The 27,141-nt window shown below is 43.4% G+C and overlaps 2 protein-coding genes across 10 annotated transcripts in view; one reads left to right on the top strand and one right to left on the bottom strand.

Annotated features, from left to right (window-relative positions):
- The window catches only part of LOC126981709 (mucin-5AC-like), a 29,284-nt gene extending 15,144 nt beyond the window's left edge, over nucleotides 1-14,140 (top strand). The window contains exons 6-10 of one of the 7 annotated variants that reach the window (XR_007734065.1): nucleotides 48-246; nucleotides 4,675-5,047; nucleotides 6,472-6,555; nucleotides 8,997-9,151; nucleotides 9,208-10,849. Coding sequence is in view for 6 of the 7 variants with exons in the window: in XM_050833141.1 (XP_050689098.1) it covers nucleotides 48-246; nucleotides 4,675-5,047; nucleotides 6,472-6,555; nucleotides 8,997-9,065 (725 nt within the window). In the remaining variant the exon portion in view is untranslated. Of the gene's footprint in view, nucleotides 1-47; nucleotides 247-4,674; nucleotides 5,048-6,471; nucleotides 6,556-8,996; nucleotides 9,152-9,207; nucleotides 10,851-10,887 lie in introns of those variants that run through there. The other 6 variants (XM_050833144.1, XM_050833141.1, XM_050833146.1 and 3 more) reach the window with 6 other exon arrangements.
- Nucleotides 13,364-25,660, bottom strand: LOC126981710 (radical S-adenosyl methionine domain-containing protein 1, mitochondrial-like). Of its 3 annotated transcripts, XM_050833147.1 has the most exons (9): nucleotides 25,351-25,514; nucleotides 22,215-22,881; nucleotides 20,227-20,331; nucleotides 19,521-19,664; nucleotides 17,902-18,047; nucleotides 17,574-17,680; nucleotides 17,154-17,238; nucleotides 15,095-15,640; nucleotides 13,364-14,638 (listed from the first exon to the last, which is right to left on the bottom strand). In XM_050833147.1, exons 2-8 carry the CDS (start codon nucleotides 22,713-22,715, stop codon nucleotides 15,109-15,111), a joined length of 1,620 nt encoding a protein of 539 aa, XP_050689104.1. In that variant the 5' UTR covers nucleotides 22,716-22,881; nucleotides 25,351-25,514; the 3' UTR covers nucleotides 13,364-14,638; nucleotides 15,095-15,108. The 3 variants fall into 3 exon arrangements, with proteins under 3 accessions (XP_050689104.1, XP_050689106.1, XP_050689105.1); XM_050833149.1 differs by lacking the exon at nucleotides 25,351-25,514 and having other exon boundaries at nucleotides 20,227-20,398; nucleotides 22,215-22,349; XM_050833148.1 differs by lacking the exon at nucleotides 13,364-14,638 and having other exon boundaries at nucleotides 14,894-15,640; nucleotides 25,351-25,660.
- Between the last annotated feature and the right edge of the window lie 1,481 nt (nucleotides 25,661-27,141).

Raw genomic sequence — 27,141 nt, 5'->3', positions numbered from 1 at the left:
CCCCCACCCAGTCCACCCATTCTCACCCTTTCACCCTTCCCTCCCAGGCGCCTATGACTCTGAGCCGCGGGTGAGGGCCGAGAGTGACGCTGCCTACAAGCCCAGGGGGTCGTCCGCCAGCCGTGTCGTGCGCTCCAACAAGACGCGCTCGGCTGACGTGACGGACTACTACCAGGACTCACAGGACGACGGGAACGGAAGCAGCATTGCACGTCGTCGCTCCCCACGCTCCCAGGACCCCGCCAGGTGAGTGCCAAATAGTGCCGTTCATTGCCATAAAGTGCCAGCATGGATGGTGACTTTACTTCTCACCTTTTTGATATGTTAGGACAAAGGGTGATTGTTTTAAAGGAAGGAAGATAGTGAGTGGTTAGGTTGTAAAGAAGGAACATAGTGCTGATGGAAGTGGATGGTTTATCAGAAAAGAAAGAATGTAATATCAAAGGGAAGATGATTATTTAGTGAAGGAAGAATATAGCGACAGAGGAAGAGGATGATTAGTTAGTGAAGAAAGAATAAAGTACCAAGGGAAAGTGATTAGATGGTGAGGGAAGACTTGAGTGCCAAAGGAAGATGGTGATTAGAAAGTAAAGGAAGATTTCAGTGTACATGAGTGTTTTGGGCAACAGTCAATCAATAGCACCCTTACCTTCCTGGCTGGGGATCAAGCCACAGCTGGGGATTCAGTTTTAGTGAAGAGACTATGGTAGCTGCCTGGCGATGCCCATTTGCTCTGCTGTGTGTGGAGTGATGGTCAGTGTGGCTGTGAGGTTGGGGTAAGGGTGTGCTGGTGTGTGAGCGAGTGAGTTCATTTTGGAAGGAGTGATTGAAGGAGCAAGAAAATATTTTGTCTTCTCTTATTTATATAGCTTTTTTATACAGTTATATTTCAGACCTTACTTGTCTGTTTGTTATTTTGCAGGAAAGCTTAAATGAGCAGCTCATACATATTGTTATATTTACAAACAATTTTTGTATCACAAGACTGACTAGTATATTGTTTTCAACTCCTATTTTTGCATTTTAACTTTTGTCTTATTTCAGGAGACATTTTTGCAGCATAAAAATGTTTTGTTTGCACTTTATAGAAGGAATTATTTTTACGTTTTGAAGTAAGACTCGGCAAAGTGTTGAAACCTTTGCTAACATTTTACAGAGACCATTTTTAGTACTACCATTTTGCTGTTTTGTTCATTGCTTTAAGAGGCTAAATTTTTTCTTGGAATTAAACCTTTTGAGCATACTTACGAGTACATAAAACAAAATATCCACATGCAATGATGTATATGCCTGTAGGAATTATATTTACGCCATGGAAGTCAGGTTTAATATTGGCTGTAGTGGTTCATCTAATTTAATGTTACGGAATTAAAATTGATAGTCTGTGAGAAAATTATTGAATGTAATAAAGAGACAAGGCATCAATTTGTCCTTTAGTATTAAGAGAGTGGCAATGTTCTGTTCATAAAAAATTATATATTAACTACTTTTAAGAGATATGGCTGCACGTGATGGCCATTTAAAGAACTTTCTTGTGTTATGATATATGGTTATGGACCCCAAAGAGAACCATCAGGCTGGTGAAGTATATAAGTGCCTTCAACACAAGCAGTCAGACGGAAGCTCCAGCCTTGTTTTGGTTCCTTTAGTTGAGTTTTGCGGCATTCTGTGTCACGCCGTCGGCGGCACTGCTGGCTTGGCTGTTAGTGTGTCTGTGCGCCGCTGTGTTGTGTTCGCCTTTGTTTCTCCTCCTCCTGTGCCTCCTCCTCCTCCTCCTCCTCTGCCTCTTCATAAGTCTTCCATGCAGTGAAAAAATTTTGGTCACTGATTTGCGCGTTTTTCTAATTTTTTTCAGCAACTCCCTGTAATTTTTTCAAAGAGGGTGATATTTCATTTTATTTTATTTTTTTCTCACATTTGGCGGGATTTTTTTTGCTGCGGAGGCATCACAATTGGTGCATCAGAATGTGTAACACACTTATAGAGCGCTGTGCTGCAAGGCTTCACAGCCTGACAGGCGGCAATTTGAGCCCTGCTCAGGCTGGAATCTTTCCGCTGACCAGGAGTGGTTACTGTCCCCTCTTGAGCAAGGAAGATGGGGTGTGTGGTGTGTGAGGTCCTTGCAGTACCTGTAGATCGACTATAATGAGCATGAGCTTGCTCATGTCAGGAGAGTACTTGCTGGCAATTGTGGTTGCTGGGAACTCGTGATCAGACCGTGGTGAATATCTTTCACAGTTGCCATTCACTAAAACTTAAATTTTTTTACAAAGTTGAATTGTAATATAACATGTACAAATTTACAAAGTTTGGAAACTAAAACACATGTACATGCATATATTTCACATGTTTTCATCGGGTTGATTTAATGAATTTTTAGGACATTAAACTAAAAAGATAAATTCCTTTATTTTTTATCTTCTTAGTGATGTCACCCCCCCCCCCCCCCAGAACACAGCCCCCCCCCCACAACAACCTTTACTGATACATATGTGTTAAGGGAATATTTTCTCACTCAAAAATTGTTTCTGAGGATCCCAAAATTTTCCGGTTATTTTTTTTTTTTAAATAATTTGCAACTTATAATGATGATAAGAATGATGATGGTGGCGGTAATAATCATTGTAATGGTATATCAATATTAACTATTTATTACGATCACTGGCGGTTAATGATGACGATAATAATGAATAAAAAATAATCAGGTCACACCAATCGGTTTTCTCGCGAACGTTTTGTTATTGTTTTTAATTTACCGAGTGACGGATGGACAGACAGACAGACAGGAAGTAAGAAGAATGTGCTCCTCTCTGGTTTTGGTTTCCCTGTTAGCCACTTTTTTTCCATTTTCCAGTTTTTGTTTCTTTTTCTTTGTCCATCTTTTTCTTGGACTTTTATTTTTCCTGTTTCATTTTCCTGAGGGTCACGTGTGGCGGTGCGGTTTTGTGACATTTTTTATATATATAGATCTTGCACCACCCTGGCCTCCCTCCCTCCTCCTCCTCCTCCTGTTTGTCCTTCCCTTCCTCCTTCCTCTCCTCCATGCCTGCCTCCTCTGCCATTTTGAGCTTCCATTCTTTGCTTCTTTTTTTTTTTTTTTATCTTTTTCCTTCCCCTACACTCTGTTATTGCACATTATTCTCTCTCTCTCTCTCTCTCTCTCTCTCTCTCTCTCTCTCTCTCTCTCTCTCTCTCTCTCTCTCTCTCTCTCTCTCTCTCTCTCTCCAGAAATAGCATGTGTTTTTGTTTGTATTAGCATTTTGTATTTTTGAAGTGCTTTCTTTTATTCCTTTTTAGATTTTTGGGGTATTATTGTTTGCTCTCTTTGTTATGTTAATTATTGCACCTCTTTTATTATTGTATTCTTTTCACCCTTTTTATCTTTTTTTTGTACCATTTATTGTTTGCATTCTTTGATATTTGATTATTCTTGCACCTTTGTTCCCATTTTGCAGTTCTTATTGTGTGTGCACATGTTTTACCTTGAGCCTATGATGTCCCCACTCCTTTTTTTTTTCTTCTCTTTTTCTGGCAAAGTCTCATTGATTCCACCTTCTGCTTCCACACTTTTCCTGCAACTTATATAAATGCACTATCAAAGGAAATTCTGTTAAGCAAGGAAGTAATGAAAAAAATTAAGAACAAGGTGGAATCCGAGAGACTTGCTTACTCTTATATTCTATCATCCACCTCCACCCATTCCTCTCTCTTCCTAATCTGTAACATTCATCCACCTTGCTCTCACCCATCCTCATCACACTCCCACAGCCCTCTCCTCTCCCTCTCCACAGCCTTTCCTCCTTTTTTGCAACTCTTTCTTTCCTTCAACATCCCTCTCCTTATTTCCTGATCTTGTTACCCTTCACCCTTCCCTCCCTCCACCTTTCACCTCCTCCACATGTTGTTCTGTCCACTGTTACTTTTCCTTCCCGTCATCAACTCTCTTTGTTTTGTTAGTCAATTCTACTCTTGCCGTATCCTTCCACCTCTGACCTCTTCCACCTGTTCTACTCTCCACCATTATCTTTTCTTCTCTTCCTCAACTCTTCTCTCTTATTTTCTCATTTTATTACATACCACAGTCTCCTCTCCCACTGCATTTCCTCCGTATTTTCTTACCTCCTTTGTCCTTCCTCTTTTCACCCTTCCCTGCTCCGCTCCCATTCACAGTATTTATCCTCCTTAGCTCCTCCACTACCTCCTCCCCCACCAATATACCTCCACCACTTTTCCCCTCCTTCCCTCCCTTCTCTCCATATTTATGTCTTCACCCCCACCAATCATCTTTTTTTCCCTCCTCTTCCTCCCTCTTTGTTTCACTTTTGTTTCCCTGTTTGTCTCAACCACTGCCAGTCCTCTTCTTCCTCTTCATTCCTCTTCCAGACCTCTGTAGTCCCCCTTCTGTTCCTCCTCTCTCCCTCTCCCATTCCCTGCATGCCATCACCACCACCACCAGTTCTCTTCCTTCCCTCTTTTCTCCCTCTCTCATTCCCTGCATACCTCCACCACCACCAGTCCCCTTGTTTCCCTCCTCTCTGTCTTTCCTTCTTCCCTGCATGCCACCACCACCACCTTTCCTCTTCTTCCCCCCTCCTCTCCCCCATCACCCCCCCCCTCCCCCCCACGCACGCCGAGGGAGGCCTGCATGAGCATCCGTCTGTCTGTGTGTTTCAGTCGCGTTCTCTCGGCCGATGACCTGACCTCCGGCTACTCTAGTGGTGGTGACCTTGACCCCGACCCCGCCCCGCCCCACCCCGACTGGGACGAGGACGAGTTCCCCGAGCCTGCGGCGCTGCCGTACACACGGAAGCGCTCACAGGGGGTGCGACGCACACAGTCCCTCTCTTCCTCCTCCCTCGCCCTCCACCGCGCCTCTGGGGGGCGGCGGGGGGAGGGGAGAGGGGGTCATGGGGCAGGGCGGGGGGCAGGGGGTCAGGTCAGTGATGGTGCACCCCCCCCTGCTTATTTCAGTAGTTCAGGCCACCCCCCCCCTGGCGCTCCCCCCTCCGGCCACGGCCCAGCCTTCAGGCGCTCCCGACATGGAGAGGTGAGTCACGCACCCCCACCCCCCCTTGACCCTTGACCTGATGTGACCTCCCTCCCCTAACTCGCTCTTAATCCTGTGACCTGCCACCATAGCCCTTCCCTTGACTGATTGTGACCCTTTGCCTACACCCAAAGTCTGGTCCCAACCTAACCTGCCTCTAACTTTGTGAGGCCTAACCTTACATTGTTGGTTTGTATGAATCCTGATGTTTGAACTAACACAACATGACCTCCAAGCCTGCCCTACTGCGCTCGTTACCCATCCTCACAATGACCTGTCCATACATAACTTGATAGCCTACAAATGACAAATACCTTACCTAACCTAACTCAGTCCACCCCTAACCTAACCTAACCTTGATAACACAAAGCTGACAAACCAGTTACCTAACACGACCTAGTCCACCCCAGATTTAGCTTACCCCCAACCTACGATTGACCCCCTAACCTTTACCCCAAGCTACAATAACTGACCCCCTTAACCTTTGCCCACCCTAACCTAACCTCCTTTGACCCTCTAACCTTTGCCCACCCCTAATCTATTCTGCCCCTGACCTACAACTCACCCCCTAACATTTGCCCTTACAATCCATCCTTGACCTCAATAAACTGCCGATACCCTGCCCTGCACAATCCTAGCCTATCTTACCTTGAGGCCGTCTTTAACCTCCCTAACCCTTGACCGAATGTGACCTGGTGCCGCTCCTAACGAACTTTGCTGGTGGCTGTTCTTGTTATTGTTGTGGTTCTGGTTGTTTGGTGTTTTTTGGTTTTACCGTGTCTCCTGTTTGTTTGTTTGTTTGTTCCCACACACCGCCGCCATGCTTTACGCTTTTGCACTCACGTTAATTAGTTTTGCTTGTTCGTATATTTTATTTGTTCCTTATTTTGTATATATGTTTTGAAGGAGGAAAGAATGAAAAAAAAGAAGCTAAAAGAAATATGATTAACGAGAATTGACTTTTAACAGGCATGAACTAACCTTAATTTATGTGTGTGTGCGCGTGTGCATATGTTTGTGTGTGAGTGATTAAACGAGCAAATGAGTGAACGCATCTCAGTGTTTTGATTTTGTTTCCCAGTCAGCTAGTTAGGTACTTGATAATCATGTCAATCAGCCAGTAATTTCAGTTGACCACTCATTGAGCCTTTTAATTAAGTGATCATGATTCAGTTACATAACCAGTCAGCTTAGCTGTTAAAATAGTCAGTTTGTTTACCACTCAGTTTACCATTCAGTTACCTTCTCAATCATTCAATCAGCTACTCATTCAGTCAGCCAATCAGCCACCTTCTCAGTCAGTTAGTCAATTATTCATTCAGTCAGTCAGTCATTTATTCAGTTAGTCAGCTTGTCATTCAGTTACTTTCTCAATTAGCCAGTCAGTCAGTCAGTAGCCAGAGTAACGCATGGCATCTTTGTAGCCGCCTCCACAGCAGCCAGCAACCCCCTGCTATGCCCTCACCAGTGTGGCTCTCAGCGGCACTGCTTGGCGGGGCTGGCCCAGGGTGCGTCCCGCATGGGGGTGCCAAAAACTTGAGTGCCATGCCGAGTGCCAGGCTGTTCTGTCTTTACCTTGATGTTTTCACCTGATAGTTTGATGTGTTTGCTGCCTGTGTGTGTGTGTGTGTGTGTGTGCGCATCATGAGGATCAGCTGAGTGTGAATTGGGGGAAAATTGATGAGTGTACTAGCTTTTTCCTGGCCCTGTTGATGTTCATGTCATGTTTTCATAAGCTCCCTAACTGTTACAGGGAGACAATGGTTCAGTAGAGTCCCCAAAAGCACAGGATCAAATAGTGTGATTCTCAAGTTGGTTGAGGTACTAAAGTTCAACCCGAAATGATTTAATAGTTCAAGCAGGTCTCAAATACTATTAACCATAGACTAAAATGAAGAAAATCAAATGAGAAACCATATTATGTGAGAATCAAATAGTACAAGCTCATGCTTGTACTATTTTATATTTGTACATTTTTGTGCTGTTGGGTGTACCACAACCAGGCTAAGATGAAATAATGAAACAAAATTATGCAAGGCTTATATTCTCAGATGCTTCTGGCTCTCAGAACAAATATTTCCAAGACCACAAAGGAAATTAGTTGAGTCCACATGGATGTTTTTCCTATTCATGATACAGAAGCCTTGTCAAAGTATTAACCCACAACCTCCATTAAAGCTTTATCAGTTGTGGGCGTGTAAGCCCCAAAATGTTTGAGAATATCGGCCTAAGAAGCAAATAGCATACAAGTTCAGTATCCAAACTCCTGTGCTGTTGGGAATCTTATCAGACAGACAATTTGTGCCCCAGAGTTGAAGTTACAGTGTTCTAGTCTCAGAATGTTGGCAGATTTGTCTTCTCTGATCGGCAATTTTTATGGTGTGCTGTGTGTCTGATGTGATTATGCATGCAATTGACTTGTGTATTTTTGAGAGACTGAAGCAGAAGTTTAAAATAGCTAACTGCCTAATGGGGGACCAAAAGCATAACACGCTAATATCCCCTTAGTAATTATGTATAAAAATGAAAAGGGGATACAAGAAAGCTAAAGTTTGTAATTCGGTGCCAAAGGCATAAAACACCATAATCCTTACTTAACTCTAAAAATGTAAAACAACCACAAGGATAAAAAAGTTAAGAAGTTCCATGTTGGGGTTCCATAAGCATAAAACACTAATATTCACCTAGTAATAGTATTTAAAGGCTGCCATTATAAACTGCCACTGCAGACTTACACTGAGGATGTTACACTCAGCTCATACTCATGGTCGGCATCTTTCAGCTCCTGGAATGCCTCACCCTTTGAATGTGTTCCATGTAAGATGGATAACTAATTTGATATGATGTCTAATTATAATGATTGACTAATTACTTTTTTTTCTTTTTCTTTTTACAGATTTAATTGTCTAGTAGTATTTTTTCTATTAACAGAGTTTAATAGCAATAATTAATACTAAATATACTTGCATTTGTTTGGTTATGATAAGAAAACATTTTAGTATGTTAATTTACTTATTTAACAGAGCATTTACACTGTTGAGGATGTCAATATATCTCACCAAACTAAGGATTTACACTGTTAATGTGTGTTTCACTAAACTGTTTATTCATTGTGATATGTTTCAAGTTTCACCCACCTCATCACAGCTTGTTCTTGTGTGAACTGACCACCTGACACAAGTGGTAGTCAAGGTAGTATGTTTTAGAGTATTGGCTATAGTATTCATGCAGAACTTTTCTTAATACCTGACCTCAGTCATTTAGTCTGAGGGTGAAGTAAAGTCTTAGCTGCAATGTGTGGTGCAGAGATGGTTCTGTGATGTTTTCTATTCATTATTGTTCACACATTTTAACAGGGGCACAGCGATCTAGTGGGCTAGATAGTCAAATATGGAAATGAGAAGCCAAGGTGAGAGGATTCAAACCCCAGTACTGCAGCATGACGTCAGGAAGGACATCCAGTCTTAAACCCCATGCCACAACCCCAAAATAGTGACCTGTATGAAAATTAGCAAAAGGTGTCAGGAGAAAGAAGATTCATTTGTACATTTTAATCAACTGAACGCCCTTAATTTAACTCATATACAGGATATACATAAATGGAAATAGGATGAGTATTTTAAAGAAGCTGTAAGGTGACTAGTTTCCCTGAGAGACTGAGAATATTAAGAAAGGTATCTGGTCTGCAGTGAAGTAGTAATGGTTGAAGACGACAACGATGAATAGATGACCACAGAAAAACTTTGCACTGAATGATGGCACTACCTGACACTACTTCATCCTCAGACTCTTTAAATGTTGATTCACACATAATACTAACTTTTGCACCAACTTCCAACCAGCTGCAGTTACATACTTACATCAATTATTCACTTCCACTCATACAGACATTCATCGTGGGAACACCCACCAATACTGTCTTATGCTAATGGTTCTCCTCCACTGGCAGGTCTCAGCCTACGCTACACTTCCAAGAACCACCGCCAAGAGAACCACAGCGAAAAAGAGGCAAGTCTGAGAACCGACCGCGGCCAAAGTCGATGGTGAGTGCAGACTACAGTGACGAGGATAGTGAGGTTGATGTGTGGTGGCAGTGGTAGTGAGGTTGATGTGTGGTGGCAGTGGTAGTGAGGTTGATGTGTGGTGGCAGTGGTAGTGAGGTTGATGTGTGGTGGTAATTGTGGTAGACTGAGCTTGATGTGTAGTGGTAGTGAGCTTGGTGTGTGGTGATAGTTGTGGTGGTTAGGGTGTAGTAGTAATTAACTTGTGTGGTGGTAGTTGGAATGAGGGTGGTAGTGAAGAATGGTTGTGTTGTGACTGGTAGTAGTGGTAGAGAGGTTTGTCATGCTAAGGAGAGGCAAGCAGAGGAGGTTGTGCATACTGATAAGGATGCAAGACTACAAGAAGGCAGTCAGTCAGCAATGGTGGCAGCTCCTGAGAACCAGCTATTAACGATCTGCTGACTGGCTAGAGACTGACAGACTCCTGGGTGGAGCAAGGGTTGCCAGGACTTAAAAATTTCCACACCTGCCCATCCAAATATGTGGAAGGGGAGTAGAGGACAGATGGTGACTATAGTCGGGTCCACGAGAACTGGCATAGGTTTTCCTTCAGGGGTGGACTCGCAGACTTGGTATCATTGCATGGGTGATGGTACTGCGCGCTCATTGGCCAATTCTTAACTTGTTCTGATGCGCATAAAATTGACTTTGTATTCCTACCAAAACCCTTTTTGAGCTGTAAGGGAACAGATTGCACCGATAAAAACTAATGCAATAATATCTTTATTGATAAGTATGTGCCTTTTGAACTATTATAAATTAATCTGAAACGACATTCATAACAAAACTAAGTCAGAACTGCATGTAAACAGACAATGTCCAGCGACCGAAGCGACTGTTGATGCTAGACTTTTTTACTACTTTTTACTACTACAAAGCAATAGGCTACAGTCTAATTAACTCATTTATTGTAAGATTTCTTGGTATATTTTTAGGCCTGGCTTAGTACTAACATAATGTGTAGTGATGCTACGGAGTCATAACGTAAACATTGGCCAAAGGCAAGAACCTTCTCATTTCTTTCATCGTCCTGTCATTATTCCTGAAATATGTTACTAATATTTGTGGGTAATAAACTAATAAATAACCATAAGGAAGTGCAATTATAAGAATAACTACATTTATATACCAATAGTGTTGAATTTAAGAGGTAACAAAGAGCGAGAGATACATTACAAAATTGCCCCAGCTAGTAAACAACAGCCAATGAGCGGCGCGGAGACTGTCGCTCAAGCAATGACACCAAGTCCACGAGTCCACCTCTGAAGGAAAATCTATGCCAGCTCTCGTGGAACCGACTATAGTTAGTGCTCCAGTGCTGCCAGGAGTAAGCCAGCTGGTGTCTTGTAGTCTCCTTGTACCTCATTAGCACACTACTAACTATTATTACTACTAATAATAATCAACTACTAATCATTATTACAACTACTACTAACCAACCAAGAGCATGAATGGAAAAGATTTACTTGTATAAGTCCTTCAAGAGTAAATGAATATGTAGTGCTTTCTCTCTCCAACCATGTTTATCTATACCTTTATCTCTTCTTCTACAATCTCTCTCTCTCTCTCTCTCTACCATTTCTATCTACCTTTATAACTATACTACTATTACTGCAATTACTATTACTCTCTCTCTCTCTCTCTCTCTCTCTCTCTCTCATCCCCACTACTAGCCAGATAAAACTTCTACCACCTCTACCATAACCAACCCCAACACCAGAGAGGGTACATCTTTACCACCACTAATACCGCTGCCACTAACCGACGCTGTGCCCCCAGATTAACGCCGCTGAGGTGAGCCGCGGTGCTGAGTGGGCGCGAGCTCAGCGTCTCGGCTCAACAATCTCCCTCAACACGGATGTGGAGCTCAGTGAGTCCTCCTCCCACTCCTCCCTGGCCTCCGTGGCTGGCGGCAGCGGCAGCCATTCGGTGCGCCCCAAGGCCAGGACCTCCTCCACTCGCCGCCGCCAGGACTCCCAAGGCCGCCGCACCACTGGATCCGCCACCAGAGCTGCCGCCGCCCGCCAGGCGCCGGTCATAACTAAGCGGGCGTCATTGGAGGCTGCCTCGGAGTCTGAGTAGTGGTGGCTGTCGCTGTGATGCCGCAGGGCCGCCGCTGCCGCTGTTACTGAGCCGCCAAGCCGCTGCTGGTCCCTGCAAGTGATATCAAACTATTGTACTCTAGGACATGTTTTAAGTCTTTCTGGAAGCTGCTCGTGCTTCAGAGAGGAAGGGAAGGCACAGGGGCCCTTCCCTCTCCCCCTTGCCATCCCATTCCCTTACCTCAGGAGGGGAAGTAAGGGGAGCAGAGAGCAGAGTGATGCTAGCCTGGCCTACCCCTTCCCTTTTCCCATTACCCCCCATGCCATCCCCTTCCCTTGCTTCAGCTGCCACTGCTGACGCTGATGTTTCTGACTGTGTGGTTACCTGCTGACCACCGCCTCTTAAGCTACAGCCCCCAAACCTCACATTTAAAAAACCCTGACATTCCTCTCTTCCCCTAACCCCTCCCCCTCCCCCTCCCCCATCCTGCTCATATTGTTACAAAGCAAAGTGAGATTTTATTTAAGAGATTATAGTTAGCTGTTCTAATCCCACACGCCCTAATCCCCCCACCCCCTTAATGCTGTATCTCTGGCTCACAATATTAGCCAATCACAGGACACAACACTCTCCCAAATAGCCAATGATAATGCAGGGAGGTGATGCAGTAGCCAATCACAGCCTTGGGTTCATGCTGCATTTTCACCTTGATGCAAACATGCCCCAAAATATTATAAGATTGGGTATATTTGCCTGTTTGTCTGCATCATTTCATTTAGTATTCATATCAGGAAAAATACTGCTCTACAACACTGAGCTGAGGAATAAAAGTGAACATTTGTTGATATAGAGATTGGTAAATATTCTTTATACTGATTTTTACAGCTCAGTTTTTGAGTCCCTTTTCTTTCCTAATAAAAATACTGAAGGGAAGGAAAAGGAGTGGTTGCTCCCCTTAAATGATTACTGGTTGGCATGGAGCAAACAAACAGACAAATATACCTTAAGATAAACAAATGCTACACATTCCAGGGACACACACACGCCCTAAAGAGTGTCCCAGCTTGGGGTTAGCAGCACATACCCAGCGATGGGTGACCACTCAAGGTTTTCACCCTCCTGCATCAGTTTCCTCACCAGCCACACTTGTCGGTACAGAAATAAATGTAAAACAAATGCAGCAACTGGCTCACTGAATGTATGCCAAAGAGGGGCTGCAGGACCCTCACACTCCCTTTCAAAGTGATGTAAATATTTAACTGGGGAGCCTAGTGTGTGTTGCAGCATGTGGTTGTCCCGTGATGAATGATGCTGTTGTGTTATGTTGCTAGGGAGGTGTTCATTATTAACATAACCAGCAGCAGTCCTCCCAATATTTTCTATACCGTATAACTGTACATACATGACATAACCTTACGTATCTACACGCATGTCCCCCTCCCCCTCTCCTTTTTTTTCTTGTGTTTTAAGTATGCATAGAAAGAGGCATTGAAGGAGGAGAACGACTTTTAATGTAGTAAGACAGCTATACTTTTATTTCCTGTCATCAGTCACAACGTAATTTATTAGAACGATAATTAGAGATTATTTTTAAGCCCCATTAAACAAAGAAGCATTGGAGAATGTCTGTTTTAATGTACTAAGAAAGCTACTTATTTTATCCCGCCATCAGTCACAGTGTAATTCATTAGACTGACAGTTAAAAGGTTATGTTGAGAGAAAGGAAGGAAACCCGCATGCATGACTGGCTTCCTTTCCCTCATTTCTTTAGTGTACATCGGGCAATTTTGTATTAGTTTACATTTTTTGCTACGTAAGGTCATCACCCTTTCCCGCCCCGCCCCACTCACCGAGGTCACAATAATATTACGCTTCAGGGTCGTCTGCACCACTCAAACAAGAACACGTTAGGTTGGTTCATTTGTCTGTTCAGCCATTCGTATGGTTTTGTACTGTGTGGCATTGTTTGAGAGTCAGACTGGCCACGCTAGAACACAAACTCTTAGGTAATGCGACAATATAGAGATTAACGCTCTACCCGGCAGGAGTGGGGCTGGGCGGGCGGGCAGGAGTCAGTCAGTCAGTTCTAGATATGTGCTGTCAGTTCTTCATCCCAGTGCTGAATCTACACATGTTCATAGTTCATCAGTCAGTCAGTCAGTACTAGAAAATTAATGTTGCTATTAGTTCTTCATTCCAGTGCTGATTTTACACAGTCATGTTCACAAGAAATCATCAGTCAGTCAGTACTAGAAAATTAATGTTGCTATCAGTTCTTCATTCCAGTGCTGATTCTACACATTCATCTCCATAACATCATGTCAATTAGTCAGTTTGTTGATCTGAAACTCCTCACGTGCTATTGTCAGTTCTCAACCCACGGCAATGATTCTACGCATCCAAATCATCATCATGCATGCCAGGTGATATTATTACTGCTGCCATTATTCCACAGAAGTGTATTGTGACAACACAAAAGAGATTACAATGACATTACCAAGATGAAAGATACATTTCCCAGCATGATTCTTTCCTCTAGGGTATGAGAATTGATGCCGTTGGTTAGATTTATGAATACAATGCTCTCCTCATCACTACCACCACCACAACAGCCAACACCATATTGTATTATGTAGCTTTCAAACTATACTACTACAGGAGCCTTGGGGCATAAATATAGTGATAGACCAGGGTGCTGTGTTGTCATGTGGCGTGCGATGAGCCATGTTTAGCGTCCTCAGCACCACACACACACACACACACACAGCACATCTGGATCCCAAGTGTATCTCATGTGATGTTATTAAGTGGCCGAGTCAAAGTTTTATATCATGAACAGCTGTATGTCTCCCTCCCCCCTGTACCTCTCCTCCTACCACTACTACCTACCTACCTACTTGTGAAGGATAAATTATAAATAAACATATGCTGTAACCTCATCTTATGTCTGTATGATTGTTTTTACGTTAATAAAGATTCAAAAAGAGAAGTGATGGGTCTTGCTTCCATAGTGCAGGGGAAGGAGTGAAAAGGGAAGGAAAAAAATTCAAGAAAGAAGGAAAGTTAGAAAGAGAAAGAAAAGAAATGTGAAGGAAAGACTGGTAAAGCAATATGGAAAGAGATAAAAGAGAATGGAAGTAAAAGACAGAAAGAGGAGGAGGAATCGAAGGGAAGGAAGAATAGAAGGGACAAATGAAGAAAAAGATAGAAAGAACAAAAAGCTGAGAGGAAGGAAGGAGAGAAAGGAAACAAAAGCTTAAAAGTTACCCCAATACAGGATCCTGCAGCGGCTAAGGACCAAGCAGAGTGGAGGGCTGCCAACAGAAGACCACAGGCAACACAGACCAGCATCTTCGGACCCTCTCAAAAAAAAGTAGAGTGATGGCAACCACAGCTCTCACTCCTGGCCTTATGCATTCCAGGAGGTGAGGGAAGGTAGTAGGGGTCTTGTTGTCTCTAGCTATTGATTAATCACCTGGTCTTGTACCTGAAAAGTGTGGAGCGAATCAGATACACAGTCAGCAGATGTCTTGGGTTTGTGACATCTTGGTTTATCAGTCTGAAGGGAATCAAGTAAAGTTATCTTGGGTTTATAACATTGGTTAAACTCTCAGAAGTGAAGTTATCTTGGCTTCATGATATTGTTTTTTCAGCTGCATAATGGGAGAAAAAAAAAAAAAAAAAAAAAAGACGCGCTGGGGGGGGTCACGGGTGGGAAATGTTCCGACGCCATGGGGGTTAAACTCTCAGAAGTGAAGTTATCTTGGCTTCATGATATTGTTTTAACTCTCTAGAGGTTAAGTGATGTTATCTTGGCTTCATGATATCTTGGTTTATCTGTCAGAAGGGAATCAAGTGAAATAATCTTGGGTTCATATCTTAGTTTAACTCAGAATCAAGGAATCAAGCAAAGTAATTCTGGCTACACAACATCTTGGTTTACCTCTCAGAAGGACATCAAGTAAGGTGTTGATGGAGGATGTTATACAAGTGGGGGAGGAAGGCATCCAGTACACCCAGTCCCTTCTCTGTAGCCCTCAGGCCCTTGGGGGATAAACACACCAGGCTAGCATCCTCCAGCCACCCCAGCTCACCCCCAAACACCTCCGCCAAGGGTGCCTGTGGCATGAAGACACCCCACTGGCCCTCCGTCACTCCTTCCCTCGTCCGTAACCCTGAGGCGAGATATTCTGCCGCTACCTCAAGTCTAGTCTGGCACTCTTTCTTGCGGGTGCCGTTTCCCTTCGTTTGAGTCTCATGTAGCCAGCTAGCAGGGTCAGCGGCGTTGACTCTTGCCTCTCGGATCACCTCTTGGGGCGTGGTGTTGATGTGTGACTTGTCTTCTGGTTCTTGTATGTTGTCTGGGAACCGTGGCACCACCCTGCTGTGAGCGCCAGGGCCGGCACCGAGGTACTGCTGCCCCTGCCAGTACCCCTTATTGTGCACACTCTCGGCTTGGGGATGATGCGCAAAGTTTGACACCTCGTACCTGTCATGGAAGGAGACTTTTTTTTATTTGATAGGGGAGAGAGAGAGAGTGATTAATTTACCTGTACCGGAGAGAAACAAATGAATGTAAATGTCACTCTATCTGTATCTCCTAACACCCTTTCCCAGCCTATGCAAAGTTTGACACCTTGTACCTGTCACAGTGGGAGGAGGTCTTTTTATTTAGTAGGGGAGAGAGTAGGTGATTTATTTACTTGTAATGGACAAATATAAATGAATGTAAATGTCTGTCTATCTATATCTCCAACACCCTGTCCCAGCCTACACAAAGTCTGACAGCTCGTACCTGTCACAAAGGGAGGTCTTTTTATTTGGTGGGGGAGAGAGATTTATTTACGGGTAACAGAGAGAAACGATTGATTTTGCCTAGGAAGTAAATGTCTGTCTATCTATCTCCAACACCCAGGGCAAATGCAATCGATGCAACTGCATCGGGCCACGTGGAGATGACGTCACTCATACGTTATTAGGTCTGTAACACTTGCTCTTCAGCGAGGGAAGGGGAGGTGAGGAGGGATGAGAAGGGAGGAATGGGAGGAGGGGATGAGAAGGGAAGAAAGGAGGGGAGGAGAGGAGAGAATAGATGATATGCTTGCTGAGGAGATGGACTCTTTGAAAGCATTCCTTCCTCCTGACACAATTTCTGAACCTGTGAAAGTTCTTGGTTTCCTGTATGACATGAAAAGCTCAGTTGACTTTCCAAATTTTTGGACTGCCCTGAGAATTCTAACAATTCCTGTCACTGCATGTGGCCTCTGGAGAAAGAAGTTTCTCAAAGTTAAAATTGATCAAGAACTACTTAAGATCAACTATGTCACAAGAGAGGTTGAATGGTCTTGCTATCCTCTCTATTGAAAATAAAGTTGCAGGTCAATTGGACTTCAGTCAGCTGATAAATGCTTTGCATTTGCCAAGTCACATAAGATATTCCTATAAAATTAGCATTTTTCATCAAAACTGTGACAACTACATTGGTAACATTTCTCATTTATGTACCTCAGTTTGTATTGTTTTGTTTTTGTTTGACTGCACTAAATGGCAGCAAGATGGATTTTTGCATTGGGCCCCACACCTGCTAGGGCCGGCCCTGCCAACACCCTCTCCCAGACTACTCAGCTATTCATCCTCCCTTTAAGACTAGTTGATGAATGGGTACCTGGGGAAACCTGGGGAAGGTAAACTGTGGTATCATAATCAAGATGTCACACTGGTTCTGTGTTATGGGGTAGCAAGATCTTACCACAGGCTCAAGGGCTGAGGTGATGGAGATGAAGCTGATGCCATGCACAGCTATACCATATGCCACAAACTTTACACTACATACACTACCCCTGATCCACACCACCCATGGCCATCCACCCCTGTCCATACTCCTGGGGAGACTAACATTGCACACCCTGCTTTCCCTCTTCCCATGTTAATTTCTGCCTATCCTACTCCTTCTGTGTCTTCCCACACCAACACTAATCAGACCAGGTAAGTGTGCTGCATACCTGTGTAGTCCAGCCTCACTCAACACCTGCACTGCCACCTCATACAGGTCAGCCATCTCGTCTGGCCCTGGCAACCTCACCTCGCCTGCAAAAAAGCATGAATACATACATACATACACACATAAATATATGCACAAATACCACTTGTTATATGATTTGGTTATGGCCCTTATTAATTGTTCTCAAAGTTATTCACTGTATACTGATATCATTACAACATGTGTTCAAAGAGGATACATTCCTAGTCATTCAGAAGTAATGCAGAATTAATCATTTAAGAGCATCAAACTATTTAGAGCATTTTTCTGCAATTGTAATTGAAACAAAATATAATAAAATCAATTAAAGAAAAGAAATTCACATAGTGAAATAAAAATAAGAAAAAATTGTGTAAAAAGATTCACACACGCACACACTCACCAGCCTTCACTTGGTGCCACAGAGCTGTTCCCCGCTCAAGAGTCAGCTGGTACAAAGACAGATGGTTGCCACAGAGGCCCACTGCCTCCTCCACCTCCCTCCTCCACCTGGGAAACAAAGAGAGTGTCAGTGGCAGTCATGAGTGCCAAACAATGCGGTATTTCTAGTGTGCATGGTTTGAAAATATTGATTATGTTATTTATGTACCACATATTTGTTGGCAATGCTAGAAATTCTTGTCTTTGCTCTATGTTCCTGTTGTAATGCTCCATTTACTGCCTCACTATGATCCATTCACTTCAGCTGGTGTTGGCTCACCCCCCCTCACCTCTCCACACTCTGGTCAGGCAGCCCAAACATGAGATCCAGAGACACCCTCCCTGGGAAGAGGCGCTGGGCTGCCTCCACACACCTCCGAGCCTCACCCGCGCTGTGGTCCCGGTTCAGGAGACTCAGTGTGGCTGCGTCAAAGCTCTGCAGAGGGAAAGTTAAGGAGAGTACAGTCAGACATGTGTATAATGCATTGATGTCCTTTCTCCTAATTTTTAAACATTTTGGTGCCCAAGTGCACACATTTGACAAGGCTTTCATAGGAGTTATGAGCATTTCCAGGGGTAGTTTTGTGACCATGGTGGTAATTTGACCCTTCTGCTGTACCATGAACCTAAAGAAACTCATCAGAACTTGACTTATTTCCTTTTTGGCCTTTGGAAATTGTTGATGTGAGAAGTGGAAGCGTCTTTGAATACCTATTTGGCTACGTTTTGTCTTCAATCCGCGCCACCAGAATATTTTTCATCTTAACCACCCATGAGTCTCGTGCCTTGGTAAGCTGTAAAGTGCTTGGGCTCATGCTGGTAGAGGCTAATTGCTTGTCCTTACCATTCTACTTCAAATCTTGCTGCTTTGGTGTCCATTACCAGCTACCATATTTTTTCTAAGTAAAGGAAGCAGCTCAAGGGCATAAAACAAAAACAGCAACAAAAAAAACCCACCAGACACTGCTCCAACCAAAGACAAAAGAGCACCTTTGAATAACTTCCACTCTTGATAACAGGCTGGTGAGCACTGGGCATCATTTGCTAGGAGTAACAGCAGGAGTAGTAAAGGCCCTCGTGGTGAAATCAGCAGGGCAGAGAGTGTGTGTGAGGCAGAACCTTCCACATAACTAGCTACCAGCAGCACTAATTGGTATGCAAGCAGACGAATGGCACGCAGTATATTAATATCTGGCAAGGAATTTGAAAACCAATGTTGAAATGGCAGAAATTGCAAGTCGACAGTAAAAAGGGAAGATATTTTGATATATTGACAGATCGAAATGTTGAATAACGCGGTGTTTCTTCAATGGGCTCAAGACAACAGGCCAGTTTGACAGTCCAACACAGGGTCATTGTAAGCGCCCCAACCAAACTGTCTTCTCCACAACGGTCCATTATTTCTACTCAGTACCAGATACTAATGAACTTTCCTGTATAGTTTTGTAAAATTTCCTCCTTTTTATAGCAACGCCAAACACTATACAAGGAATTTTCGTCGTATTTTGTGTTTGGTTGAGGAGCTTACAAACTTGCTGTATTGGACTGTAAAACTGCCCCAACAACAGCAAGTTCTAAGGGCCGCTTTCACAGTCACTTTGTTTGTTTTGATCGTTACCAATGGCGGCGATCGCGGTATAGCATTTCCACGTAAAACTGGCCGATGGGGTAGTGGCGGCTGCGGGGTTAGCCTAGTCCCGCACCTTGCCATACACTCTCAACACCTCTCTCTTCCTCTGCAGCCGCCACTACCCCACAAGCTAGTTTCATGTGGAAAACTATAGCGTTGATCTCCGCCATTGGTAACAATCAAAACAAACAAAGTAACTGTGAAAGCGGCCCTATATCCAGTAAACTAAAACTGGGTAAATACACCCACAAACACACATACACATACACCCACACATACCTGCACACCAATGGACACTCTGTTGACCCCTGCTGCCCTAAAGCCCTCAAGCGTGTGGGTCTCTAAGGCAGTTGGGTTGACCTCCAGGCTGACCTCTGCCTCCTCGCCCAGATGACCTGACACCTGGATGGCCTGCAGCACTTTCTGTGGGAGGGAGAGGAGGAGAAAGGTGATAAGTTGGGTCACTTGTAGAAAAGATAAACAATGGCTCTCTACCCAACTTGTGTCAGTCCTTAATTTTTTTTCTTTCAAATATTTCTTTCAATGACAATTTTGGTCAACATTGGCATGTCTGAGCCTCAGAGGCCAATGGCAGCCACAGCTGTCATCAGTACACGAAAAGGTTAAGAAAGAAAACAAAAATGCATGATATGGTTGAATTGAAAGAAAATGAAAGCATGACAACCTAACTTCTTGAATTATTAAAATGGATAAAATTAAAGCAAATAAGCTAAAGGGGGAAAAAGAGTTGTTAAGGAAAAAACAGCAAATATGAAATGTGAAAATGACAGCAATACCTAACTCTTGCATTATTAAATATGGAAAAATATGTTATAAGGAAAAGCAACTAAAACAAAGAATGAGGAAAAAAAAAGAAATATCAGAAAAATACAAAATAAAATATTGTAATTGAAAAAAAAAAAAGGGGGGGGGGGGCAGGCCAGGACAAGAGGGGGTTATGAGTCTGGCCCTTCCCGGCACTAACCTCCACCATGTTGGGCCGGGCCAGGGAGGGAGTGCCGCCCCCAAAGAAGACCGACGGCACCCGGGTGATGTGGGAATGCCGGAGGGAATGCCGCACCTCACCCGCCTGCAGGATGAGACGGGAGGGTGACGGATGGACGGGTGAGTGGATTGCTTGTGTTTCTTCATTGGTCCTGTTAGTATAAATTCTTTTGTCTTTATTTTCATCAAGGGAGCTTCTTTTTCTCCTTATCGTAGTGTCAATTTATATATTCTTTTTATCCATTGCCTTTGTTATGTAATGAAAAATTATTACGATTCTGGCCTTGTTTTCATTTAGACTGAGGACCGGGAGAGATCAGTGGATGAATGGTTAATTGGATGGACACTTAGGATGAATGAATGGACAGATGGGTGAAATGATGGATTTTTCTAGGTGGGGCCTTTTTGGTCAACCCCAGCCTGTTAGTGGTGCTTGCAAGTGTTTTATAGTGGCACCATCATGCTTGGCTCATAATGCCCCCCAGAGCTCCTCTTGATCCTCTTTAGAGACTTTACCTTGAGTCCAGACGATTGGTGGTCATCACGACAGACAGTGGGTAGTCTTAGGGCACTTGGTGATGACTGATAACTGTCAGCTTGTAGCGGCGAGCGGGACATCATTCTCACACACTGACCACTCAGCCACCGACAATGGTTATGGATGAATGGATGGATGGATCAATGAATGGACAGATGGGTAAATTGATAAGAGGTATATATGGATGGATGGAGAGATGTAAGGATGGATGGCTGAGCAGACAGACAGATAGATGAATGGATAGATGGACAGATAAGATGAATGGATGGTGGACATAATAGATGGACAAACAGATGGATGAATAGGCAGATGGATCGATGAACAAACAGGCAGGTGGAAGGATGGATGGATGAATGGACAGGTGGATGGATGACTGAATGAATGGATAGTTTTCTGTCTGTCTGTTTCTCTTCCTATCGGTAATAATTTAAATGAAAGTGAGGCCTCAATCTTAATCTTTTTTCATTAAACAAAGGCAGAGCATACAGGATATATAAATTAATACCATGATAAAGATAAATAAGAAGCTCCTAAGATGAAAATAAAGACAAAGCAATTAACGCTAACAGAGCCAACGAAGAAACACAGGCAATTCTGAATCCATCAATTAATCAATCAATAAATGTATAAATTAGATGTAAATATATCACAACATCACCTCACACTTGCACTAAGGCACCTATGAAAACACTTAACTTCCAAAAATAATGATAACATAGTAACCTAATACTACTAGTAACACACACACACACACACAATTGCAACTAAAATGGTCTCAGAACTCTCGAATATGAAATATGAAGACAGATTGAAGGAGATGGACTTGACGACACTGGAACAAAGAAGGGAGAGAGATCTGATCACGCTGTATAAGCTGGTAAATAAGTTTGATAGGACTGAGCTTAACTGCGAGAATGCAGGGGCTGAGAGGACATAGGAAGAATTTAATAAACAGCTTGCGGGAAGAGGTAGTGGAGGTGAACAGTGTCCAACAAATGAAGGAAAGGCTGGATAACTGTAGATATGGAGACGGGACTGTTAGAGCTTAGCTCAAGCCCAGTAGACTACAAATAGGCAAATACACACACACACAAGAAAAAGAGAGAGGTAACCTAATCATGACATTCAAATTCACAGAGTGCCTGAATCATGTAAACAGGAAAGACTTACTGATAAGGGACAGAGGAGGGACAAAAGGGACAGGAACATAACATGAGGAACACAAGATGCATAAAAGATGTAAAGAAGTTTGGCTTTCACAATAAAGTAATGAGTGAAAGTTTGGAGAAGTCAAGATAATAACTGGAACAAGAATATCCATGAAGTCAAAGCAAAGTCAGACGAAAGCAGACATGGAAACAGGACAAGATGAGTAAACAAATAAATAAATAAATAAATAAATAAACACACACACATGAACACCTACTCACCAGGGCATCTTCCAGCACAGTAACCCCCAGACTCCAAGGTGTGTTTGGGCGCGGAACGAACTTGACAAAATTACAGTAGGAGCAGCGTTGGCGGCAGTAGGGGTAGTGGACGTAAACACTGCCAGACGTGGTGTAATGGGGCGGTAGAGATAAGAGTGTGTATTGGCCGGGTGAGGGTGTGCAGTGAGTGGGCGAGGGTGTGTGGTGGGTGTGTGAGGATGTGTGGGTGGAAAACTGCTTCTTGTGGGTGAGTGTGGATAAGTAGTGGATGAGGAAGACAGAAGAGGCATTGTGAGGGCTATATATAGATGTGGAGCAGGTTGGTGGGTAAGCAGAAAAGGGTGTGTGATGGGTGGAAGAGGGTGAGGCATGACAGTGGGAGGGTGACTTGTGGGTGGAGGAGAATGCTTGAGAGTAGGAGGAGAGTGTGTTAGGAGGTGAGTTTATGTAGAAGAGACTACTGCATATTTTAAAGCGAGATGTTCTATATAAGGAAGCCATGACAGTGTTTTATGAACCTATGAGTGTATTGAAGTGTGTGTGTGTGTGTGTGTGTGTGTGTGTGTGTGTGTTTCCTAAATCACCTTTAAACTTAACCAAACAGTCTCTTCAATCTTATTTTCACTTTCTTGTCACTCTAATCATTTGACGATTACTTCATGTCATCCTGAGGGAGAGAGAGAGAATTAGTACTCGGGTCAAGAGCTAGAAGGACCAATGTTAAAAAAAATTATATTATTCCTGAAGTACATCCGCCTCACTGCAAACGACACCTTTGTGCTATATGAAGTACTATGAGCACATGCAACAAACTAATGTATTGCTTAGGTGTTGCAACTCACTCATTCATGAGATATTAATTTCTTACAGTGTGAACTGGGTTGAGATATATCAAGGGATTTATTTCCATTTATAGTATTTTGGCAATGGAGCACAGGCCAGGTTAGATTAAGTTAGATTTAGTTAAGTTCCATACAGTGAAGTTAGGTAAGGTTAAAGGATATTATACAGGAGGACTATGCATACCACCACACACTTATTACTTATATTTCTTTTGTCAAAATATTGGCTTACTGTGTAGTTCTGCATCTACTCATGTCCAGAAACCTGTTACTTTGATAAAAAAAAAGTTGCATAATTGAATTTACAGATTAAAAATAACAAATAGCACTTGCTGGGGTCATCAGCACCTGTCCAGCCTTCCCTCCCTCTTCCCTCTCAGAGACACAGTGCAGCGGGTGACCACTTGGCGAAACATGAAACAGAAGGATCAACGAAATTCATGCCATTCATCACATAATTCATGGTGGACAATCACATCAGACCGCTCACAGACCCCCCACCCAAGTTGGGCTGGACCCACCAGTTTAAATAAATGCTTCTTGGCAATGTGGATTTCCTTTTTCTCAGAAAAATAAAGACAATTTTTATTGCAAAAGTACGTAGAGATGCATGGGTGTGTATAGCTCCAAAATTTTGTTTAAGTTGTGCATTATTTTTGGCTCATAGGGGTTGAGAGGGGGGGCCATAGCCCCCTTTCATTGGGTGGTCTGACCAGTTTAAATCTGTTTTCTTCACATTTGACACCTGCTTGTGGTGCATCTTGCCATGGGCTATGGCAAGATAGGTTGGATTTAAGTTAGGTAGATCAGGTTAGGTTGGATATGAAATAACTGCTACACTTCCTGGAAAACCATAGGAAAGGGTGTAGAAAATAGTGTGTGAGGGAACCCATGCAGCAGCAGGCAACAGAGTAGCCCAATGAGATGAAAAGTGAAAATGCAGTGGGGTTGAAGGGGAAGAAGCCCCTGTTTGGAGGTTACATATATATTCACCTTTGTTTTAATCGAAAATTAAATTGTGCAATTTTTATCAATCAAAGTAACAGGTTTCCGCACATTAGTAGACGCAGCACTACACACTAAGCCAAGATTTAAGCAAAATATGTATATAATAACTATGTGGTGGTATGCAGTCATCCCTAAAGTTACTCTCTAACTGGCAATACTGCACGGTTGCCAACTTCACTTTGCCAACCCTGGCGTAAACAATAGCGGATCAGATCCGTGCCGATCTACTGTATACTCATCTGTCTTAGTACCTTGAAGAGAGTTTGCCCCCCACTGTTAGTGGTGTGAACACTCCTTGGGCTAGTTTAACAATGGTGAGCCACTGCTTTGGGTGGCTTTGACGGCTGCTCCGCTGCACCAAAGCAGATATCTAAAACACTTGTTTATATGAAAACAATCTTTCCTATATTTCCCAAGAGGTTTTAAGGTTAGTATAAACACTAACTATTAATCTCGTGTGTGTGTGTGATTTTGATCATGGAAATTATTTTCACCGTAACAGGTTTTCAGACATGAATAGACACAACACTATACACTAAGCCAAGATTTTGGCTAAATATAATTAATAAGTGTGGTGATATGCAAAGGCCTCCTATATATTATCCTTACTTTTCAACACTGTGTGCCTTCATGTTGTGGTTAAGGGACCTGTAACTTTGCCCGTTAATCATTATGAGAGGGCATATATGGAATTTTGAGGTGGTGGAGCCAAACTAAACATTTACTGATGACACCAATACAGCATCCTTTATTGACAAGCATCTGGGTGTCTCAGTAAAGAATAATGTTCCCCATTATGCCTGGATGCCTGGATGTAAAGGATGCTGCTTACCACCTACAGTCCAACACATATATGAAGTCCGCCTGAGTGGTGCCCCCGAGCCTCTCCACAGCCCTGCCGCATCACCCTCTCTTATAATAGCTAGTTATTATTTGAAATTATATATTAAATATTCTGTAAACATTAAATAAGGCTATAGAGTGCTATGAATGTGTGCCCTTTTTAAAATAATAGCAATCAATTGAATAAACTCCTCCTCCCCGCCACGGCAGCCACCCCGCCTCCCCGTGTGTGATCCACAGACGGGGATAAAAAAAAAAATGTTTACCATGCGACGGCTGCCCTCGCCCCGATAATTAAGGTCAGCAGGTTTGGGGTCCCTGAGCAGGCCCCGCCAAAACGGACTTCAAAGGCGGGTCTGACTACAACACAGCATCCCTTACTCACAGACATCTGGCAGCCATAGTAAAGAATGTTAAATGGCTTTTCAAAGTTAAATGAATACCTAAAGGTCTCTGAGGGCTGCTGGAGTCGTCGTCTTCAGTGTTTTAAGGTCACAGTAGGGTTTTCAGGCCACGGAGCCTCAGCCGCCGCCTGTTTACTTCGGTGGTCTTGATCTTGATGTCACAGGGGACGAGATTTCTCCTTCTTCTTCTTTTGACCTGTAACGCTTTGTATCGCTTCTTAGGTCCTCCTCCTCTCGTTCCTCCTTTCTTCTTATTCACACACCTTCCTTTTCAGTGTTACATAATTTTCTAAACTGATATAGAGTCACTTATCTTCACTTATTCAGACATTTGTGCCCTTTTGTCCCAGCACTGCGCGAGGAACACTTTTGCCAACTTTACCATCCTTCTCTCTGTTTCCTTTTTGTCCCCATACTTGTTTTACTTGCAACAATAAACTATCAATCAATCAATCAGCCCCAACGCCGTGCAGCTCGCCCCGTTGTCCATAGACTTACAGAATATAGTGCTCGCCAAGGCCCTTCAGTGAAGCCGGTGTGGCGAGATATTGTGACCGATTAATATCTCGCCACACCGGCCTGGGGGCGTGCATGGGTGTGCCCGGTTCATCCAAAACCGACGACTTCACACACCTCACTCCCATCCTGTTTCCTGACCCCAACATTCATTTAAAAAAAACTGAGATCACCATCATCTCCCTGATAAAATTCTGCATCACACTAGCTTAAGTAGAACTTAATTAATATGTCAAAGAATGGCAAAGATAAAACGTTGCTGAGTCAAGCTTCCTCTTGTAACCCCATTTTCACTGGCCCTTGCTTAACCTTTCTCACCAAAAGCCCAACGCCGAGCAATATCACTCATCAGTCTTTGAAGTCCGACATATTGTGGACCTCAAGTAATTTCTTATCAGTTTTGCTCTCTCACCACCAGCGATCGCAGTGTGCAAAATATACGCAAAGCGATGCACACTTCTCCAAAGATGCTTTGCAGCTGCAGCTTATAAATTGCATTCAGGAGTTCAAGGTTAGGGGGAAGTTGGAAGCATATACACTGTTTTGGTGTCTTACTTCATTTTCAAAATCAGGAGTAAGATCATTAGAATACTTTAAGATCATGCAGTGGTTGGCACACAGGAGAGATTTTGTCCTCACTAATCTGCCCAACTTATAGATCAACCGAGAGCCCGAGATCCCAAACCTGGCGTAAGCGTACTACGGGTCGTATTTTAAAACATTTTGCCGCCCAAGTTCACATATTTGACATGGCTTTCATAGGAGCTGTTGGCCTTTCCAGGGGTAGTTTTATGACCCTGGTGGTAGTGTGACCCTTCTTCTGTGCCATGAACCTTAAAAAAACACTCATGAAAAACAGATTGATCCCCTCTTTGACCTTTAGAAATAGTTGATGCGAAAAGCGATGGTGTTTTAAAATACGGCCCATACTGTTCCTGTTGGGCCCCTCTCATTCATGGGGCCCTAGAATCCTTCTCCTTTTTCCCTCCTTATCGGCGCCCCTGCGACGCCGGCAAAGTGAAGGTAGTACCAGCATGGACCCGAATCTATGCTTTTCTCTCTTCTCTTATCACCTTCTGCTGATAGGTTTCGTCGATCTTCTCTCCAGCTTTTCTTATAGCTCATCCTTGAACTAATATACTCTGTCTTTTCTTCGTTTTCCCATTCATTCTTTCCACTTCATTTGTAGTTGTCAGCATGGACCCGAATCTACTCTTTTCCTTCGCCTCCTACCTCAACATGGTGCTGAGGTGGCTCGGCGTCCCCTTCTGGCTGTGTGACCTGCTGCTGCTGAACGTGGGGCTGCTCACCATG

Source organism: Eriocheir sinensis, chromosome 49, assembly GCF_024679095.1.
Source record: "Eriocheir sinensis breed Jianghai 21 chromosome 49, ASM2467909v1, whole genome shotgun sequence".
Taxonomy (NCBI): domain Eukaryota; kingdom Metazoa; phylum Arthropoda; class Malacostraca; order Decapoda; family Varunidae; genus Eriocheir; species Eriocheir sinensis.
This window is presented reverse-complemented; position numbering and strand designations above follow the sequence as displayed.

Bases quoted from the DNA above. Each gene is read 5' to 3' on its own strand.
- LOC126981710 (XM_050833148.1), bottom strand. From the start codon at position 22,715: ATGGCTTCCTTATATAGAACATCTCGCTTTAAAATATGCAGTAGTCTC. The intron at 20,332-22,214 runs GTGAGTAGGTGT...CTCATCCTGCAG, and splicing joins CTGTGCTGGAAGATGCCCTG to GCGGGTGAGGTGCGGCATTC. The intron at 17,239-17,573 runs GTGAGTGTGTGC...GCTTTTTTGCAG, and splicing joins GTGGCACCAAGTGAAGGCTG to GCGAGGTGAGGTTGCCAGGG.